The sequence below is a fragment of the Nerophis ophidion genome, linkage group LG02, assembly GCF_033978795.1.
Source record: "Nerophis ophidion isolate RoL-2023_Sa linkage group LG02, RoL_Noph_v1.0, whole genome shotgun sequence".
Classification (NCBI taxonomy): domain Eukaryota; kingdom Metazoa; phylum Chordata; class Actinopteri; order Syngnathiformes; family Syngnathidae; genus Nerophis; species Nerophis ophidion.
The window spans coordinates 18,898,720-18,920,162 of record NC_084612.1 but is presented as its reverse complement, the minus strand read 5'-3'; the positions used below and the strand labels follow the sequence as shown (position 1 = coordinate 18,920,162).

At 39.5% G+C, this 21,443-nt stretch overlaps 1 protein-coding gene across 4 annotated transcripts in view; it reads left to right on the top strand.

The window, feature by feature from the left end:
• tln2a (talin 2a) overlaps positions 1-21,443 on the top strand; it is a 238,388-nt gene that overhangs the window by 181,215 nt on the left and 35,730 nt on the right. For 3 of the 4 annotated variants that reach the window (XM_061878589.1, XM_061878606.1, XM_061878595.1), the window contains exons 27-40: positions 673-801; positions 883-985; positions 1,062-1,270; positions 3,207-3,326; positions 3,397-3,594; positions 5,832-5,971; positions 6,083-6,176; positions 11,142-11,231; positions 11,303-11,425; positions 11,491-11,634; positions 12,915-13,076; positions 14,911-15,051; positions 15,413-15,594; positions 18,217-18,349. In XM_061878589.1, coding sequence (XP_061734573.1) covers positions 673-801; positions 883-985; positions 1,062-1,270; positions 3,207-3,326; positions 3,397-3,594; positions 5,832-5,971; positions 6,083-6,176; positions 11,142-11,231; positions 11,303-11,425; positions 11,491-11,634; positions 12,915-13,076; positions 14,911-15,051; positions 15,413-15,594; positions 18,217-18,349 — 1,968 coding nt within the window. The remainder of the gene's footprint in view (positions 1-672; positions 802-882; positions 986-1,061; positions 1,271-3,206; positions 3,327-3,396; positions 3,595-5,831; positions 5,972-6,082; positions 6,177-11,141; positions 11,232-11,302; positions 11,426-11,490; positions 11,635-12,914; positions 13,077-14,910; positions 15,052-15,412; positions 15,595-18,216; positions 18,350-21,443) is intronic. The other variant, XM_061878614.1, reaches the window with a different exon arrangement.

Here is a 21,443-nt window from a genome sequence, read left to right as displayed (position 1 = left end):
TAATATGGGTCTATTGGATTTTACTTTTAATTTCTAAAATGTATATTTTTAAATGTTTGTTAATTTTTCTACTGTTGATTTTATTTATGTATATAAATTAAATACAGTGATTTAAAACATGTATTTTCATCCATCCATCCATATCCATTTTGTACCGCTTATTCTCTTTGGGGTCATGGGGGGCGCTGGTGCCTATCTCAGCTACAATCGGGCAGAAGGCGTGTACACCCTGGACAAGTCGCCACCTCATCGCAAGGCCAATACAGATGGACAACATTCACACTCACATTCACACACTAGGGCCAATTTAGTGTTGCCAATCAACCTATCCCCAGGTGCATGTCTTTGGAAGTGGGAGAAAGCCGGAGTACCCGGAGGGAACCCACACATTCACGGGGAGAACATGCAAACTCCACACAGAAAGATCACGAGCCTGGGATTGAACCCAGGACTACTCAGGACGTTCGTATTGTGAGGCAGACGCACTAACCCCTCTGCTACCGTGAAGCCCATGTATTATTATTGATATATATTATGTATTTTGTACAATGCTGTTTATCGTGTACTTTTCCTTAATTTGTGCAGTTATTAAATCAGACGAAGTCTGCCTAGCAACAAGAGAGGCAAGCACCCAAAAATGATTGTGTTGTTGCATTTGCTTCCAATCCCCAGGCTCATGAAGCTTGCGGCCCCATGGAAATCGACTCTGCCCTCACAGCCATCCAGACGCTGAAAAATGAGCTGCAAGACGCCAGGCTGGCTGCCGGTAACTCGCAGCTGAAGCCTCTCCCGGGAGAATCGGTAATGTCCTTGTAGGGAAAAAGGCACCTCAGTAAATAAAGTTAAATTTCATAAGATTTGTGTCTGTGTTTTGTCATGCAGTTGGAGAAGTGTGCTCAGGAACTGGGCAGCACATCCAAGTCAGTCGGCTCCTCGATGGCTCAGCTGCTCACCTGCGCTGCACAAGGCAATGAACACTACACAGGTTAGTGTCCATTTTACCTTAGAGCTGCACCATTGCTGCGGATGCTAACTGCTGGCTATCTCGTGGTATGCTTCAGGCATAGCAGCCAGGGAGACGGCCCAGGCCTTAAAGACGTTGGCCCAGGCGGCCCGCGGAGTTGCTGCATCCACAGCTGACCCCAAAGGTGCCGCCGCCATGCTGGACTCGGCCCGCGATGTTATGGAAGGCTCTGCGCTTCTCATTCAGGAGGCCAAGCAGGCGTTGATCTCACCCGGAGATGCCGAGAGTCAGCAGAGATTGGCGCAGGTGAGATCAACACGACAACACCCAACATCAAGACTTCTTGATAGGTCTGTGATTTGACCATAACATTGAATTGTCATAATTAGACTGTCATAGGAATGTCATAATTAGAGCATTGATACAGATTAAGTTTGATTAAGTTTGATAATTTCAATCAATCATCAATCAATGTTTATTTATATAGCCCCAAATCACTAGTGTCTCAAAGGGCTGCACAAACGATAACACAAACCACTACGACATCCTCGGTAGGCCCACATAAGGGCAACGAAAACTCACAACCAGTGGGACGTCGGTGACAATGACTATGAGAACCGTTGAGAGGACCACATACGTGGGGAACCCCTGCCCCCTCTAGGGGACCGAAAGCAATGGATGTCGAGCGGGTCTAACATAATACTTCGAAAGTTCAATCCAAAGCGGATCCAACACAGCAGCGAGAGTCCCGTCCACAGTGGACCCAGCAGGAAACCATCCCAAGCGGAAGCGGATCAGCAGCGCAGAGATGTCCCCAGCCGATACACAGGCGAGCGGTCCATCCTGGGTCCCGACTCTGGACGAGTAGTCCGGTCCATCCTGGGTCCCGACTCTGGACGAGCAGTCCGGTCCATCCTGGGTCCCGACTCTGGACAGCCAGTACTTAATCCATGGCCATCGGACCGGACCCCCTCCACAAGGGAGAGTGGGACAGAGGAGAAAAAGAAAAGAAATGGCAGATCAACTGGTCTAAAAAGGAGGTCTATTTAAAGGCTAGAGTATATGATAGCACTACATCAAATTGTACAGTCCAGCCTCGATTTACAAACTTAATTGGTTCTTGAACAGGGTGCCTAAAAAGAAAATTAATGGACAAATGTCCATATAAAATTAATGAAGCTTAACATCTGTCATTTTTAAATAGAGGAAGTTAAGCAGGCGTTGTATTTTATATGCAAAACACCCTAAATAATTTATGCCTCATCCAAACCCATTTTCTTTGACTAAATAAGTGGTTTTAAAAGAAAACAATAATGAGCTCCTTTTCAACATACCGGATAATTATAGCTCGGGTGTTTCACTGCAAGAAGAACGGGGTGTTGATTGGAAGAGAATTGGAGAAAGGCTGTTACTTTATAAATGTGAAAAGCTCATCATACTGGATGTGATCATTTATTAACATATTGCACAACACAGCAGCAACAGAAGCAATGTTGTATATAGTCGGAACAATGAACATTATTTATGTAAGTGTAATATTTGGTTGTATTTTCTGGTGTTCTGTTTTGTTTTTTGTTCAGAGAAAGAGCTGCTTTTAATCTCATTGCACATGCAAATAGTGACAAAGGACTATAAAAGGCATTCTATTAAAACTGTTGACGTGCTTTGCCTAAAACTGTTGTGTTCGGATGGAGTAAATAACCATTATTACACATCAGCTAGATTGGTTATTATTGTAAATATTTAATTGTATGCATTTTCAGAAAAAACAAAAACATGGCTCTAGTGTGTGAATGTGAGTGTGAACGTTGTCTGTCTCTCTGTGTTGGCACCGCGATAGAATATGGACAAATGGAGTTCACTGTAAACAAAAATCTAAAGTTTAACGCATGTGTTTCATACCAACAGCTGCATTTTAAAGCACAGGAAAATGGTGGATAAAGCTTCCAATGTCTGCCATCATGTGGCCATGCTGGTGTTTTTTGAGACTTTGTAAGTTATTTAATTTTGTAGACCACATGACCGGGCCTATAGAAGTCTGTTGTTACATAAAGGTGTTAATTGGAGAAAACCCAACTGATTGGGTTGAGTTTTTTCTTGCCCTAATGTGGATCTGAGCCGAGAATGTCGTTGTGGCTTGTGTAGCCCTTTGAGACATTTGTGATTAAGGGATACATAAGTAAACTTTGATTGATGGATGGATGTTGTGATGGTCCGCTAATGCCCATCCTTGCACCTGCAGGTGGCTAAGGCCGTGTCTCATTCCTTGAACAACTGCGTCAACTGCCTGCCCGGCCAGAAGGACGTGGACATGGCTCTCAAGAGCATCGGCGAGGCCAGCAAGAAGCTCCTGATTGACAGCGTAAGCAGTACCAAACATCCCTCGTCAAAAGCTGTTTTTTGTGAAGCATGTGTGTCTGTTGTGATCCCAGATCCCACCCGCCTCCAAGACGTTTCAGGAGGCGCAGAGCGAGCTCAATCAAACGGCGGCCGACTTGAACCAATCTGCCGGTGAGGTGGTCCACGCCTCTCGAAGTTCCAGCAGCCAGCTGGCTGTGGCATCTGGGAAATTCAGCGAAGATTTTGACGAGTTCCTGGACGCTGGTATCGAGATGGCTGGGCACACTCAGGTCGGCAGTACTTTCCGTAACACACCTTAAAGGGAACCAGCACTTTTTAAAGAAGTTAAGAAGATTACACGTCTTTCCTTTTGTGTGCATTATAATTAATAAAAAAAAAAACAACTGCTAGCAAGAGGCAGCTAATCTATTCCATCTATGAAGCGCTCTAAAAACCTGTGTGTGTGTGTGTGTGTGTGTGTGTGTGTGTGTGTGTGTGTGTGTGTGTGTGTGTGTGTATACAGATAAGTGTGTATATATATATATATATATATATGTACATATATACACTGTATATAAAAGCCAAAGCCCGTCAAGGCGCCGCCATCAAATAAGTATATCTGTATGTATATATATATATATATATATTAGGGGTGTTGGAAAAAATCGATTCGAGTGCGAATCGAATCAAATACGTTGTGCGATTCAGAATCTATTCTCATTTTTAAAAAATCGATTTAAAAAAAAATACATATATATATATATTTTTTTTTTTAATCAATCCAACAAAACAATACACAGCAATACCATAACAATGCAATCCAATTCCAAAACCAAACCTGATCCAGCAACACTCAGAACTGCAATAAAAACAAACACGACACAGAACAAGCCAAAAGTAGTGGAAAAAAAAAAGAATATTATCAACAACAGTATCAATATTAGTTATAATTTCAGCATGGCAGTGATTAAAAATCCCTCATTGACATTATCATTAGACATTTATAAAATAAAAAAAAAGAACAATAGTGTCACAGTGGCTTACACTTGCATCGCATCTCATAAGCTTGACAACACACCGTGTCCAATATTTTCACAAAGATAAAATAAGTCATATTTGTGGTTCGTTTAATAGTTAAAACAAATTTACATTATTGCAATCAGTCGATAAAACATTGTCCCTTACAATTATAAAAGTTTTTTAAAAAAAATCTACTACTCTGCTAGCATGTCAGCAGACTGGGTAGATCCTGCTGAAATCCTATGTATTGAATGAATACAGAATCGTTTTGAATCGGAAAAATATCATTTTTGAATCGAGAATCGAATCGAATCGAAAAAATCTATATTATATGGAATCATGACCCCAAGAATCGATATTGAATCGAATCGTGGGACACCCAAAGATTCACAGCCCTAATATATATATATATATGTGTGTGTATATATGTATATATATATATATATATATATATATATATGTATGTATGTATATATGTATATATATATGTATGTATGTATATACATACATACATATATATATATATATATATATATATATATATATATATATATGTATGTATGTGTGTATACATATGTACGTATGTATGTATGTATATATTATGTATGTATGTGTATATATACGATATATGCATATATATACATATATATGCATATAAGTATGTACATATATGTATATACATATATAAGTATTTAAACAATTTTCAATAATTTTTCTTTTAGTTGCAAATAAAACAATTTTACGTCATTAAAACACACATTTTTAAATCTTCCCAACTCTGCTTCGACCGAGATTTGATTCAAGTACCATTGTAGTGAGGGGCCAAGTAGAGAGGAATTAGTTTGCGGTAAAATTTCACATGAAGCACTGTGTCATTCATGAATTGCCTTTCATGTCTATGGTAATACACACTACCCCTCGGGCTTGTGGAGGTGCCCTGCACAGCTGGATTTCTGCACCTGTGACAAATATTTTGCATTTTGTGAACACATTTATTTATTTACTGATGCAAGAAACCTCTTCTGTCTTTTACTTTTAATGCAGACCTTGTGGGAATTGGAAGCCTATTTACAATGCAATTGACACTGTCTTGTTTCTTATTGCATATTGCAATAACAAATATACTATGTATTCTATATATTACGTTATATACAGTGTATGTAGCAAATTAATTAGATGAGGTATGTACAATGTTTAATTCCTGAAATATCAAAACACAATTGGCCAGATACCCCACCACACTGTCGTGCCACTGCAGTTATTTAATGTAAACACAGTGCATCCATGACCTTGTTTTCAAGTAAATGTGCTGACATGCCGGATCCAAACCTGTTTTAATATATGAAAACATACTTTACCAACTTCCCTATATTGTAGTATAACCAGTTTTATTGTATGCCTTCATTTACATGTGTTGTCCTATCTTTTAAAAATAAGAGTCAACGTTATGAATGAGATCCTCCGGAATACATAATCTTGTTTTATGTGGTTGCTCGTCATCCCTCAGAAGAAGGACGACCAGGTGCAGGTGATCAGCAACCTGAAGAACATCTCAATGGCCTCCAGCAAGCTGCTGCTGGCGGCTAAAAGTCTGTCGGTGGATCCGGCAGCCGCTAACGCAAAGAACCTGCTCGCAGCTGCAGCAAGGTATACCACAGCGGGCCAGATGGATTTTCAAACAATCTTTATGGAAATGCTGGCAATGTTTTTAGTTTCCCGTGGAGTATGTAAGTGTTGCCGCTATTGTCTTCGTTTCAGATCTGTGACCGACAGTATTAACCAGCTGATCACGCTGTGCACTCAGCAGGCGCCTGGCCAGAAGGAGTGTGATAACGCCCTCCGGGAGCTCGAGGTAACTCAACCGTAATGGACTGTCATTAAACCAGAATGATTGCTTTTATGATAATTATCGTTCTCATGAAGCAACGGGAGTGACTTGGAATTGACCCATTTCTGGTTTCTTGTTGGTAAACTTCACTCTGTAAATGGTTGTTTTTTTGTAAATACAATATTTGTATAAAGCCTACCTATACTGTAGGTAGTGGATGATGTAGGTCAGAGCAATGCTGATTATACCTTAAAAGCTTTAATTATTTCATTAAATTGCCCACATTGACTTTTATTAATAAGTATATTTTGCAACACAGCGGCAGCAGAACCAATGTTGTAATAGCAGTAAGGCGGAGACTGTCAAGTCTGTATTAATATGACTCAATCAATGTAACTTTTTTGTAAAGCCCCTTAAATCAACTATAGCTGAACTTGAGTGCTGGACAACAATGCAAAAAAACAAAATAAGAGCACATAATAAATAATAAAATAATAGACAATTTACTTAAAATGATAAACGGGTCATTGTAATCTTAAGTATCAAATGCAGCCCGCAATAAAGTTAGTTTTAAATTTAGTCTCATTAGAGTCATAATATTTTTTTTAAAACACTTCCTTGTGGTCTACAAACCCCGTTTCCATATGAGTTGGGAAATTGTGTTTGATGTAAATATAAACGGAATACAATGATTTGCAAATCCTTTTCAACCCATATTCAGTTGAATAATAGACAAGATATTTGATTTTAAAACTGATTTTTTTTTGTAAATAATCACTAACTTTAGAATTTGATGCCAGCAACACGTGACAAAGAAGTTGGGAAAGGTGGGAATAAATACTGATAAAGTTGAGGAATGCTCATCAAACACTTATTTGGAACATCCCACAGGTGTGCAGGCTAATTGGGAACAGGTGGGTGCCATAGTTGGGTATAAAAGCAGCTTCCATGAAATGCTAAGTAATTCACAAACAAGGATGGGGTGAGGGTCACCAATTTGTAAGCAAATTGTCGAACAGTTTAAGAACATTTATCAATGAGCTATTGCAAGGAATTTAGGGATTTTACCATCTACGATCCGTAAAATCATCAAAAGGTTCAGAGAATCTAGAAAAATCACTGCACGTAAGCGATGATATTACAGACCTTTGATCCCTCAGGCTGTACTGCATAAAAAAACGACATCAGTTGGTAAAGGATATCACCATATGGGCTCAGGAACACTTCATAAAACCACTTTCAGTAACTACAGTTGGTCGCTACATCTGTAAGTGCAAGTTAAAACTCTTACTATGCAAAGCGAAAGCCATTTATCACCAAGACCCAGGACTTGCCGGTTTGCTGGGCCTGAGCTCATCTAAGATGGACTGATGCAAAGTGGAAAAGTGTTCTGTGGTCTGACGAGTCCACATTTCAAATTATATTTCGAAACAGGAACAAAGAGGAAAATATAGACGCAACGTTCAAAAGCCAGCATCTGTGATGGTATGGGGGTGTATTAGTGCCCAAGGCATGGGTAATTTACACATCTGTGAAGGCACTATTAATGCTGCATGGTCCATACAGGTTTTGGAGCAACATTTGTTGTCATCTAAGCAACGTTATCATGGACGCCCCTGCTTATTTCAGCAAAACAATGCCAAGCCACGTGTTACAACAGCGTGGCTTCGTAGTAAAATAGTGCGGGTACTTTCCTGTCCCGCCTGCAGTTCAGACATGTCTCCCATCGACAATGTGTGGCGCATAATGAAGCTTAAAATACGACAAGAAGACCCTGGAGTGTTGAACAACTTAAGCTGTACATCAAACAAGAATAGTAAAGAATTCCACTTTCAAAGATTCAACAATTAGTTTACTCAGTTCCCTAACGTTTATTGAGTGTTGTTAAAAGAAAATGTGATTTAACACAGTGGTGAACATGCCCTTTCCCAGCTACTTTGGCACGTTTTGCAGCCATGAAATTCTAAGTTATTTATTTTTTGAAAAAAAAAATTAAGTTTATGAGTTTGAACATCAAATATCTTGTCTTTGTAGTGCATTCAATTGAATATGGGTTGAAAAGCATTTGCAAATCATTGTATTCCGTTTATATTTACATCTAACACAATTTCCCAACTCATATGGAAACAGGGTTTGTACATAACATGTAATGGTGGTTATTTGGTCAAAATGTTGGATAGATGATGTTTTACAGACCATCTTCAAGCTTCTTTTCAGGATGCACAGTTCTGTGAGCGGTCTAATTTTCGTGGCTCCACCTCAATAACGTCTTCTCCCGGTAGTCTTTATTGTAGTTTTTAGCCCTTACGTATAGTCTATTGACAGATTACGTCCGAAATATACACTACTTTGTATTACAAATGGCAACAATGGAGCATGCATGAGCGAGCAAGTGGGCTCAGAACAAGAGGACAGACAAAAAGAAGGCGCTTATTCACTACAGTGTCGGACTACAATGGTGGACCCGCGCAAAGCACTTTTGGTGAATCTTTACCATGTATGGATAATCCTCTGATGTCACCTGTGGTAGAAGCGTCACCAATTGGGCAAATTCCAAACGGCTCGTTTCCCCGAAGTATGAAGGAATACAGGACAGTTTTATAAATATTTCCGTAATACGTCCACGTTTTGACTTCACATTTTGGGACTTATTCAGATCCCAAATATACAACCGCAGGTACCAATAGGTAAGAAAAGTTGTTTTTTCTTATTAGGGCCCCTTTAAATCAATACAATGATGGTCCGTAGTTTGGCTGGTAACGTACCAAAAACCCGGCACCAGCTCAGTTAAAGACCAATCGCCCCACTGTTTATATCTGAACCGAAGAACCTCCAGCTGCTGTTGATTGGCAGACTGTAGAGCTCCACTTGGGGGATGGATGTTTAAGAGTTCACAAAAATAACATGGAGCAGTACTCTCTTAAAAACAAACATTACATGTATAACAGTTATAACAGACTCCATAATGCAGAACTAGGGTGATGTGATTCTGTTGTCAGGTGTTTGTCAAGGGTTGTGCATAGATGACTATTTCTAGGTCTCACTTCCTAACAAAGGGCTGTAAATTAGCCAGGAGGGGCTGCAAAAAAAATTACTCAAACAACAGAGTCGATTTGTTTGGCAAAATTCAGATTGTTGTCAAGGTTAAGGCACAGATTCTTTACTACTTGTTTGCTGTAGGGCGCAAGACAACCCAGATCAGGCACAGTATAAGAGCGAACATCAGTGTATTCTGTTTTGGACTCATTTCAATGTAGGAAATTATGTGAAACCCATGCTTTTATGGGTCTAATGTAGTTAAAAATAGAATGCAGTGAGTTTGAAGTGTTTGGGAAAAAACGATAAATAAAGTTGCAGATCGTCGACAAGAAATGAAAGAAAATGTTGTGCTTGTCAATAACTGAACTCAGGGGCAACAAATATCAGGAAAATAGTACTCGTCCATCAGGGAAACAGGACTTGCCCAGGAATAGATCCTTGAGGCGCACCATAGGACAGCCCTGTTTGTCAAGTGAATTGATTAACTTGTGCCCCGACTGAAACAAGTTGAAAAACATATTGGTGTGTTACCATTTAGTGGTCAATTGTACGGAATATGTACTGTACTGTGAAAACTGTACTGTTTCATATAATGTATTGTCTTCCTTTGCAATCTACTAATAAAAGTTTCAATCAATCTATCAATCAAAGTACAACTTAAACTATTGAAGAAGAGGATGAAGGACTCAATGGTATCAAATGCAGCAGAGAGGTCCAGCATTACAGGCTTTTTGGAGTCAAGGGTCTGAAGAATATCAGTCTGGACTTTAAACAGTAGACACTCGGTGCTGTATTGAGATCGAAAACCAGACAGAAACTTTTCTCGGAAAGACACGCTTTTTTGTATAGCACATTTCCACACAAGGTATTTCAAAGTACTTTACATAAAAGATAAAAGCAACACGACACAAATAAAAACTGTGAAAAAATATAAAAACAATATTCTACAGTAAATTAAAAAACGTTAAAGTTAAAGTACCAATGATTGTCACACACACTCTTGGTGTGGCGAAATTCTCTGCATTTGACCCATCACCCTTGTTCACCCCCTGGGAGGAGAGGGGAGCAGTGGGCAGCATCGGTGCCGCGCCCGGGAATCATTTTTGGTGATTTAACCCCCAATTCCAGCCCTTGATGCTGAGTGCCAAGCAGGGAGGTAATGGGTCCCATTTTTATAGTCTTTGGTATGACTCGGCCGGGGTTTGAACTCACAACCTACCGATCTCAGGGCGGGGACACTAACCACTAGGCCACTGATTAAAAAGGGTAACAGAGTTCGAGTGTAGTGAAAAGGAGAGAGGGAAAGAGAAAACAAAGATGTAAATATGGAATCAAGAATAGTAAGCAAATAAAATTAAAATAAAACGGGAAAATAAAAGTGGAAACAATGAAAAAAGCACATTGTCAGCATTCTATAGTTCAAAAGTTAAAGCAGTATAAAAAAACAGGTAGGTATTTAATTTAGGAGTATGCTGCAGTAAACAGTGTGTTTAGCCCTGATTTAAAGGAGCTGACAGTTTGAGCAGACCACAGATCAGCAGAGAGTTTGTTCCACAGGTGAGGAGCATAATAACTGAATGCTGCGCACCTGGTTTGGTTCTTGTTCTTGAGACACGTTCTAAAATAGTAATGGTTTCTAAAAATAACTGCAACTGAAAAAAATAGAATTTTAGATTAAAAATGATAGGTTAGAAACAGGTCTAAAATGAAATAACACTTTTGGCTCAAGGTTGGATTTTTAATAAGTATAATAATAGCACCGATTTAATTTGTTCTATTAAACACCAGAACACCAAGTGTAACACACAGGAGTTTCACACCGACAGCTGTGTAGTACAACCAGCATTTTAAAGCCAACACAGAGCTCGATAAAGCTTTTGAGATGCTCCTGCCATCAGTGGACTTTCTTTTGAGACATTACTCGGCTGACGCCTGACTAACTTCTTCCAGGCGGTCCGAGGAATGCTGGACAACCCCAATGAACCCGTCAATGACCTTTCCTACTTCGACTGCATCGAGAGTGTCATGGAAAATTCCAAGGTAGGCCTTCCGGGTGAAACATCCCTTAGCTATCTGTTTTTCCACTCCTTTATTCATGGTGGTCTTTCTAGGTCTTGGGAGAGTCCATGGCGGGGATTTCCCAGAACTGCAAGACGGGAGACGTTACTTCATTTGGAGACTGTGTAGGATCGGCGTCCAAGGCGCTTTGTGGGCTCACAGAGGCTGCAGGACAGGTACAATAGAAATGTCAGATTTTTTTTTTTTCATGGACAAGTCTGATTATTGGTTTCTGCCTCAGGCCTCTTACCTGGTGGGTGTGTCGGATCCCAACAGTCAGGCAGGTCACCAGGGTTTGGTGGACCCCATTCAGTTTGCTAAAGCCAACCAAGCTATCCAAATGGCGTGTCAGAATCTGGTTGACCCACAGAGTAGCCCCTCTCAGGTACATGCACCAACACATATATTTCAGTGTTGATTTGTTGTGGCCCAGAATGCATTTTGACTAGGGGTGTAACGGTACGTGTATTTGTATCGAACCGTTTCGGTACAGGGGTTTCGGTTCGGAACGCGGGCGTACCGAACAAGTTCGGAAGCAGAAGTCTTCACAAGCTGCTCTGCTTTCTGCCTCTGTCTCTGCCTCATTGTCCCGCCCACACAACCATCTGATTGGTTACATACAAAGCCAATCAGCAGTGCGTATTCAGAGCGATGTAACAGCCAATCAGCAGTGCGTATTCAGACTTCAGAGCGATGTAGTCAATGCTTTAGCGTCGAGCAGATATTCGTCTAGCAGGGGAGGAGCGGACTCTACCCAAACTATACTAAACACTTCTCAGTCACAACTATTACAAAGATCACTAAGAGCCCGTTGACCTTCTAGAAACTTAAACTGCATTCCAGCTAGCTCACAGTATAGGCTTGAGATGAAGGCTAATTAGCTTTTAGCGTAACGTAAGCTCATTTTTCTGTGTGTGTGTGTGTGCGTGCGTGCATGTGTGTGCGTGTGCGTGTTTTAGAGGCAGCAAAGCCCTGTCTGTCTCTTATTTCATTGAACTCCATTGTGTTTAGGGATGAATAGTCTCTCCTATTGCAATTGTACTATTTTTCAGCTATAGTGACATGAATCATTAGTAATGTAGCAGCCTAGTTTTGAATAGCAGGGTCCCTGCTATCACATGTTGATAAAAATACAACATTTACATAATAAAAGTCAATTACAGGCTTCCCAAATGCTGTAATAAATTAAGCATGATGAGTTGACATTAAACAGTTTCAATGGAAACTGTTTAATGTTGAACTTTTTATATGTAGAAGAAAGGTTTTTTCATTTTATTTAATCAAAGCAACAACTGAGGCAGTTTAATGTGGATTAACATGGGCAGAATTATTATAGTGTTCCCAATGTTAAAAGGATAAAGCCATTGTTTACAAATTTGGTAAATAAATAACCATATAATTTATATTTTGTTGATTTCTTACTGTACCAAAAATGAATCGAACCGTGACCTCTAAACCGAGGTACGTACCGAACCGAAATTTTTGTGTACCGTTACACCCCTAATTTTGACCCATTAAATGGGAGCCAAACAGGTGTAAATGGTCCCTCAGGCTAATAAAAGCAATGTTGTAATCGCGACTACAGTGATGATAGTGCTGCAGTAACATTTGATAGACCTCAGCTGCCACGTTACATTCCTTTGTTTCCCGCCTCTAAAACCGCAGGTCCTTTCAGCTGCTACCATCGTTGCAAAGCACACGTCGTCGCTGTGCAACGCCTGCCGCCTGGCTTCCTCGAAAACCACCAACCCTGTTGCCAAGCGACACTTTGTCCAGTCTGCTAAGGAGGTGGCCAACAGCACCGCCAACCTGGTCAAAACCATTAAGGTGAGTCCAGCCGCCCGAGACGAAACCCTGATGCAGTCCTAAGATCCGGCTAACCAAATGTTATTCAGAAAGCTTAATCCCATATTTATTTATTTTATGTGAGGAAGTATGCCCATAGGTTGAATTATTTTGCAGGAAAATGGTAGCTTAAAGGTCTCCAAACTTTTTTCCCCACAGAAAAATTTAAGGATGTCGGGGGTCACTTTGAGTTCATTTTCTAGTGTTTGGTATCAGTTCCTGTCCTGGTGTTTTTGTTTTGGTATTATTTCCTGTTCGGTCTCTTGTGTTTTACAGCACCTTGTCTTAACACCTATCCATTGTTAATTAGTTATATCTATTTCCACCGTGTTAACTCCTTCAGTGTGGTGTCTTTATTTTCTGTATGCAAAAGTGTTATGTTGCTTTCTGACTTCCTACTAGACCTGTGTTATGTTTCTTCTGCCTGCTATCTAAAAGGACGCCCTGCTTGCACTTCACCTACCTTCTCTGCATCTTGTAATTACTTCAACAGCCGCTATGAGCTATTGTCACAATTCTATACCTTCTGCTCCTTAAACATGCTAAAAAAAAAATCTAATGTGCTTAACACATTTTTTTGGACAGCCTTTATAAACAAGAGAAAAATAACATTCATCATTCAAAAAATAAAAATGCTATTTATTTGCTAAAAAACATCCATCCATCCATTTTGACTTGACTTGACTTTATTAATTCATGCTTGCAGTGGAGCCAAGGCCCCACTGAAAAAACAGCTGAACTTTACAATAAATATCAAACAAACAAAAATTAAAAATGAAATGAACAGACAGTATTTTATATAAAAAACAAAACAAAAAACATTTTCAGAGCAGCAGCAGCATGGAAACTATTAGCACTCTGGTATATGACTGTATTACTTATTTAATTAGTGTCATTATACAACTTAATTGCAGCGTGCAGGGTAGAGTTTTTAAGTCTCTTTGTTTTGGCTTTGGGCTCGGGTTCGGCCAGCTTATGTTGGTTCCTGACCAGCTTCACTGCAGCCTCCTCTCTCCTGGTCTGGAGTGATGGTAGGGGTTGTGAGATTTTTCCAGCTCTCGTAATGATTTTACAGGCACATTTCTGGACTCGCTCTAGCTCTGCCTGTTGTTTTTTGGAGCAGCCCACTAAGAGCACTCAGCTATATTCCTGACACGGCCTGATGAGAATGGTGTAGATGATAACATGATGGTAATTTTCTACAGCTTGTCCCGTTCAGGGTCACGGGGGCTCGCTGCATTCGGGCAGAAGGCGGGGTACACCCTAGACAAGTCGCCACCTCATTGCAGTGCTAAAAAACAAATAGTTCTATTCATCACGTATAACTAAATAATTCACATTTGTCTATGGCTCCCTTTGATCATAGCTTGCAAACACATTTTTAAGTGCATTTAAAGTTTATTTTAAAAAGGAATGGGTATTTCTTTTTTTCCCTAAACATACGACCAATTATATTTTAGCATTAAATAAACATACCATTTCAGTCAAAAAGCTTAGACAAACAATGATTTTGGTAATTGAATGCTACATGAATGAACATTATTTCTAATGTTCTGATATGGAACGCCTGTCATTTTATAATTAAATGTGCCGTGGGCCGATAAAAAATTAACTGCATGCCCCACATTGGACACACCTGTGACAGATGAACATAGCTGGTGTTCCTATCATTACTACATGATAGTTTATTAGTTTCTCCAAGACAAACAGCAGCAGTCATGATTTTTCAAAAAAAATTCTGTATTGCACATATTACTAATCTCTAAAGTTAGATTTTTTTCCTGGAAATGACCATGGCCCTTTTTTTCTCATGTAGGCTCTGGATGGAGACTTCTCGAATGAAAACAGGAACAGGTGTCGAGTGGCCACAGCTCCACTCATCGAAGCGGTGGAAAACCTGACAACATTCGCATCCAACCCCGAGTTTGCCAGCCTCCCCGCTCAAATCAGCCACGAGGTCATTCTGTTCGATTACAGTAGGAAGGAGATTTGTGTGGCCCCATTTGTCACGGTTTACCTGACACATGAAATGTGACAAATTGAGGGATGCACTGTCCAATTTTGCTGCCAGACGGCAATAGAGTGTTGAATATCTTAAAATGTATTTTGTGGCAATTCCAACTTTGACCACACTGTCTATTGCTATGTAGAGTGGCGCATTCCATCATTTTCAGCAGACTACTTTGCAAAATGATGATGCCCCACCTTCCTCCATCAAGAAATGGGGCCATATGAATCCCTTCCCTACTGTATGGAATTTTGGAAGCCACGCCAGCTGCAAAAAGTTGCTAAATTTCCGCTTGTTTACCTGTTTGCAGGGCTCGGCAGCTCAGGAGCCGATCCTCCAGTCTGCTTACTCCATGCTCGACAGCTCCACCTACCTGCTCAAGACCGCACGCTCACTGGTTATCAACCCTAAAGACCCGCCCACCTGGTCTGTGTTGGCTGGTCACTCCCGCACTGTCTCCGACTCCATCAAGAGTCTCATCACTGCCATACGGTCAGTGATTGTAAAACAACACAAACAGGAAACTTATGGTCCCTCTCTGCTAAACACTATGTTGGAGTACATCATTTACTGTAAATTGATTAAGGTGTATCATTTATTATTCCAATATGCGCTTTAAGACCGCTATTCTCAGAAGTGTGGAATATTAGTTGTACATTTAAGGATGTATTTCTCCATAAAGAGTTAGTATATTTAATTTCTACTTGGAAAGCTTTTATATCGACTTGAATAACGCTACAGTTATTCCTAATACATTTTAAGGCAGTGCTGCTATATACATAGTAATTGTATCATTAATCTTTTTGAACCTTATTATACTTCTTTATGCATTTTACATATTGTTATTAATTACTTTTTAGATATATACTGTATATTGAACTGATTTGTACTTTACCAATCAGATATGCACAGGAAGAGTGACTTTCAGGGGCAGACTGGAACAAAAATGTGGCCTTTTTTTGGTCCAGACTGGCCCACTGGAAAAATTAATAGGAATAAAAAAGTTACAAATAAAGCCAATAACTATGTGACTGTGGGCGTCCAACACATTAATAAAGCTCATACCACTAATAAAAAAAACAGTGTGAAATTTTCCTTTACATCATTCCTCTTAAAGGCCTACTGAAATGAGATTTTCTTATTTAAACAGCAATAGCAGGTCCAGTTTATGTGTCATACTTGATCATTTCGCGATATTGCCATATTTTTGCTGAAAGGATTTAGTAAAGAAAATCCACGATAAAGTTCGCAACTTTTGGTCGCTAATAGGAAAGCCCTGCCTTTACCGGAAGTATGTGCGCGTGACGTCACTGGTTACACAGATATTCCCATTGTTTTTAATGGGAGCCACCAGCAGTAAGAGCAATTCGGACCGAGAAAGCGAAAATTTCCCCATTAATTTGAGCGAGGATGAAAGATTTGTGAATTAGGATATTTATAGTGAAGGAATAGAAAGAAAAAAAAGCGACGGCTCCGGGCGACGGCAGTGTGAGCGTTTCAGATGTAATTAGACACATTTACTAGGATAATTCTGGAAAATCCCTTATCTGCTTATTGTTTTAATAGTGTTTTAGTGAGATTTTAAAGATTGTAAAAGAGTGTAAAGAGATACCTCGAGGTCGGATGGCTGCGGTGAACACAAAGTGTCTCAGAGAGAAGCCGAGGAGCCAAGCTCACAGCTGCCGCTGCTGCAGGACGACGAATAATCCAATGATTTCTCCGGTAAGATATATGTCACAATTTCCCCATCCAAAAACATGCTGGTTGACGTAGAGAAAACATGTTCGCTTGACCGCTCCGCTTCACAACAAACAAAGAAACATCGGCTGTGTTTCGGTGCTAAAGACAGCTGCAATCCACTGCTTTCCACCAACAGCATTGTCCTTTATTGTCTCCATTATTAAATTCACAAATTGCAAAAGATTCAGCAACACAGATGTCCAAAATACTGTGTAATTATGCGGTTAAAGCAGACGACTTTTAGCCGTGTGTGGTGCAGCGCTAATATTTCCTGACAGTCAGTGACGTCACGCGTACGCCTCATCATTCCACGACGTTTTCAACGAGAAACTCGCGGGAAATTTAAAATTGCAATTTAGTAAACTAAAAAGGCCGTATTGGCATGTGTTGCAATGTCAATATTTCATCATTGATATATAAACTATGAGACTGCGTGGTCTGTAGTAGTGGGTATCAGTAGGCCTTTAATAATGACAAAGCAGAAAAGGGCTAAGATTACATATGTTGTAAACTGTGCCCTATCATCTGTTATTTGACGTTTTACAAGCTATTTTGGGTTATAAAGCATGTGTCCATTTATCGACTTACAATAAAAACTCCCGCTACTCCCGATGGCTAGTCCACATCTGGTGACATTCTGCTTGCCAAATAGTGAGCCCTGTACTGTGGCTGTATTGCCAACTTTTTTTTATTGCATTTCGTGTAGCTTCAGTAATATGGTAGGTTGTGAGTTCAAACCCCGGTCGAGTCATACCAAAGACTATAAAAATGGGACCCATTACCTTCCTGCTTGGTAGTTAGCATCAAGGGTTGGAGTTGGGGGTTAAATCACCAAAAATGATTCCCGGGTGCTGGGAGAACAAAGGGATGGGTGAAATGCAGAGGACAAATTTTGCCACACCTACTGTAGTGTGTGTGTGACAACCATTGGTTCTTTAACTTTAACTTAACTGATCTCCATGATATGATCTCCTGCAAATTTAGCAGGATTCATACTTATTGGAACTAACTGGAACATTTCAGATAGTGAGCCATGTAGTCACATTACATCTGTTTCTTACATCATTAATAGCTCTATAAAACAACTCATAAACCATTAATATAATGTTAATTACATAACAGGAACTGGTACCAATATAATTATACAGTATAGTTTTTCTAATTATTGTTAAAAATACATGTCAAAATGTATTATTAATTGATACAAACTCTGTTTGGAGATTCTCCAGGTATCCCAAAGTTAGATTTATGGTTCTTTTTCTTCCTGCCTTCTCGTCCCTTGTTACTCTCCTACCTCTCCTTGTCCAACTCTTCACCGCCTCTTCATCATCCCCATCCATTTATATTGCTCTCTTTTTGCTATTATGTTCTCAGTGACAAGGCCCCAGGCCAGCGGGAGTGCGACTCGTCCATTGATAATGTCAACAAATGTATCCGAGACATTGAGCAGGCCTCTTTGGCTGCGGTCAGCCAGAACTTAGCCAGCAGGGACGACATCTCACTGGAGGTAAGCAGTTCAAACATTTGTCTGTTTTGCTGCATTGTCTTCATTCTAATAGGAATGTCATATACTCTCCAACTACCGCTTTGCAGTTGGATAACAGCACAGAATAACTGCTACTTTATTTTGATGTGCAATATGTTTGTCTTCCATAGCTATACTTGTGGAATTATTGGTGGACCAGCCAGGATGCTTGTTGTGTTCCAAATGTTGTCATGCAATGTTGGTTTCATGACATTATGCTTCTGTTCTTATTCAAGAAATACAATGGAAATTTTCAAGTCGAACAAAATCCAATGCTAATCAACCTCTGATTTGTTTAGAAATGATAGAAAACAGTCCGTTCCAGGGTCAAGCTGTCGCCATATAAGCAAAATTTTAAAGTGTATTGATAGGTAAATCACTGTGTATTAAAATGTACCAACAAAATGCTCAGTCTTATTAACTTACCGTACTTTCCAGGCTACAGAGCGCACCGGTATTTAAGCCTCACTAACCACATTTTTGAATAAATAAGTATTTTTAAATACAGTATATTAGCCGCGTTGCACCATAGGCCACCGGTACAAAAGATTTTGTGAATGTTTATTTATATACTTTAATTGTTTCCAAACAGTGCCTGTAACTTGGCAGTAAAAAGGCTGATAAAAAAAAACAGAAGTCATCGTCCTGGACCCACTAGCTGTGGTAGCGAGCTCCATACTTGCCAACCCTCCTGGATTTTCCGGGAGACTCCTGAAATTCAGCGCTTCTCCCGAAAACTTCCCGGGACAAATTTTCTCCAGAAAATCTCCCGAAATTCAGGTGGAGCTGGAGGCCACGCCCCCTCCAGCTCCAAGCGGACCTGAGTGAGGACAGCCTGTTTTCACATCCGCTTTCCTACAATATAAACAGCGTGTCTGCCCAATGAAGTTATAACTGTTGAATGATCGAGGGCGAGTTCTTGGTTTCTTATGTGGGTTTATTGTTAGGCAGTTTCATTAACGTCCTCCAAGCGCGGTAACAATACATAACAGCAGTCACGTTTTCGTCTACCGTAAAACAGTTCGTCTGCCGTAAACAGCAATGTTGTGACACTCTGCCATCTACTGTACATGTATATTTGACAATAACATCTACATCTATATATATATATGTGTGTGTATATATATATATATATATATATATATATATATATATATATACATATATATATATATATATATTATGTATGTATATATATATATATATAATATATGTATGTGTATATATATATATATATATACTTGAATTGGTGAATTCTAGCTGTAAATATACTCCCCCCCTCTTTACCATGCCCCACCCCCAACCACGCCCCCCGCCTTTCCCCCGACCACGCCCCCAACCCCCACCTCCCGAAATCGGAGGTCTCAAGGTTGGCAAGTATGACGAGCTCTCCAATCAGCTAAACAGACTCAATAACTCAACAATTTACGAAACTGAAACAATACAAACAAAATTTCATTGTAAGTTAATGATACGAACAAAGACACCTATAAACATGTAAGTATATTAGTTAATGCTAACAATCTAGCTTGATTACATTACAATACCACATAGAAATATGCATGAAAACACTCCTACAGAAATCACACATGGGATGGTTTAGTAAGTATGAATTGTTTTAGTTCTATTGCAAAACTTAACAAACGTTGCTTTGAGTGGTGGATGACGAATGCCTTCTATCAAACACTTTAAACAAACAGTAGACGAAACGGGACGTACTTCGGTTCAAGGCACGAAACAGGAAGTACATTTTCATCCCGCCGCATTTGCAGTGAGCCAAATTGTCCCCATAGCACAAACAATAATGCATCTTTGTCGGTGTTAAAATATTTGTTGAACACAAAACATTATGGCCGTTGGTAAAGAAAAATCCATAAATTAGACACACCGTTTTATAAGCCGCAGGGTTGAAAGCATGCGGGGAAAATTAACTGCTTATTGTCTGAAAAATCCAGTAAATGTTAGAGCATAATACCCATGTGATTAATTTTTGTGTGTATTTTTCCCAAGGCCTTATAAGAAAAAAAATGTAGACAAAATGTTTTACATTTTCACCTTTTTGTTTATTGACTATAAAAAACAGTCCAATCAAGGTCAATACATGATCAGCAGTTTAATATATTTAAAAACAATACATGCTACATGTGAGCTTTCAGAGTTTTCCCCACTTTGCCAACGTTACTGTGGCGGTGGTGGCGTGGGTAAGCAACAAACATTTTATAAAATTTTATCTTACACAAATAACACACACGCTGTGATGGTAAAATGAATGTAAAAAGTAAAAGACTGAATTCAAAACTAAACAGAAAAACAGAACGTTATTGTTTTTATATTGTTAGTTATTTAAATGTATTGTATTTGCTGCTATTATTATTTGAATTGTTGTGATTTATTTGTTACTTATTTATATCCAAGTGTTTCTTAAATTATATTTAAAGGGAAGTTTTGGTGGCATAATAAATACTTGTGTTTTCAAATTAATGAATAATCATGTAATTAATCGTGATCACATTGTCAATCATATATAATCGTGATTATTATTTTTGTCATAACCGTTCAGCCCTAATACACTGGGTAAGGAAAACAGACTGTTGACACCCCTGTGTTATCAAAAATAATTCTAGGGTTAGTTTCCAGGCATTTGAGTCCCTGTCAGTTGAATACTTTAAAGCCAAACCTGTTACAAAACCACTTCTGACACAGTTGACATGCATAGTGAAATATTCCATTGCACCTGGAGGCGTACGAGTTGTGTCAGTAAAGTTCCAGGACTGTTTACCAAACTCAAGGGGAAGATGTGGACGCTATTGTGACGACGGTTGGAGAGGATACTGGAAGAATCCATCCAAGGCGGGGGGGTGAGAAGGCTGGCCAAGGGCGCTACATAGTACAAACCCTGTTTCCATATGAGTTGGGAAATTGTGTTAGTTGTAAATATAAACGGAATACAATGATTTGCATATCATTTTCAACTCATATTCAGTTGAATATGCTACAAATTTGATGTTCAAACTGATACACTTTTTTTTTTTTTGCAAATAATCATAAACTTTAGAATTCGATGCCAGCAACACGT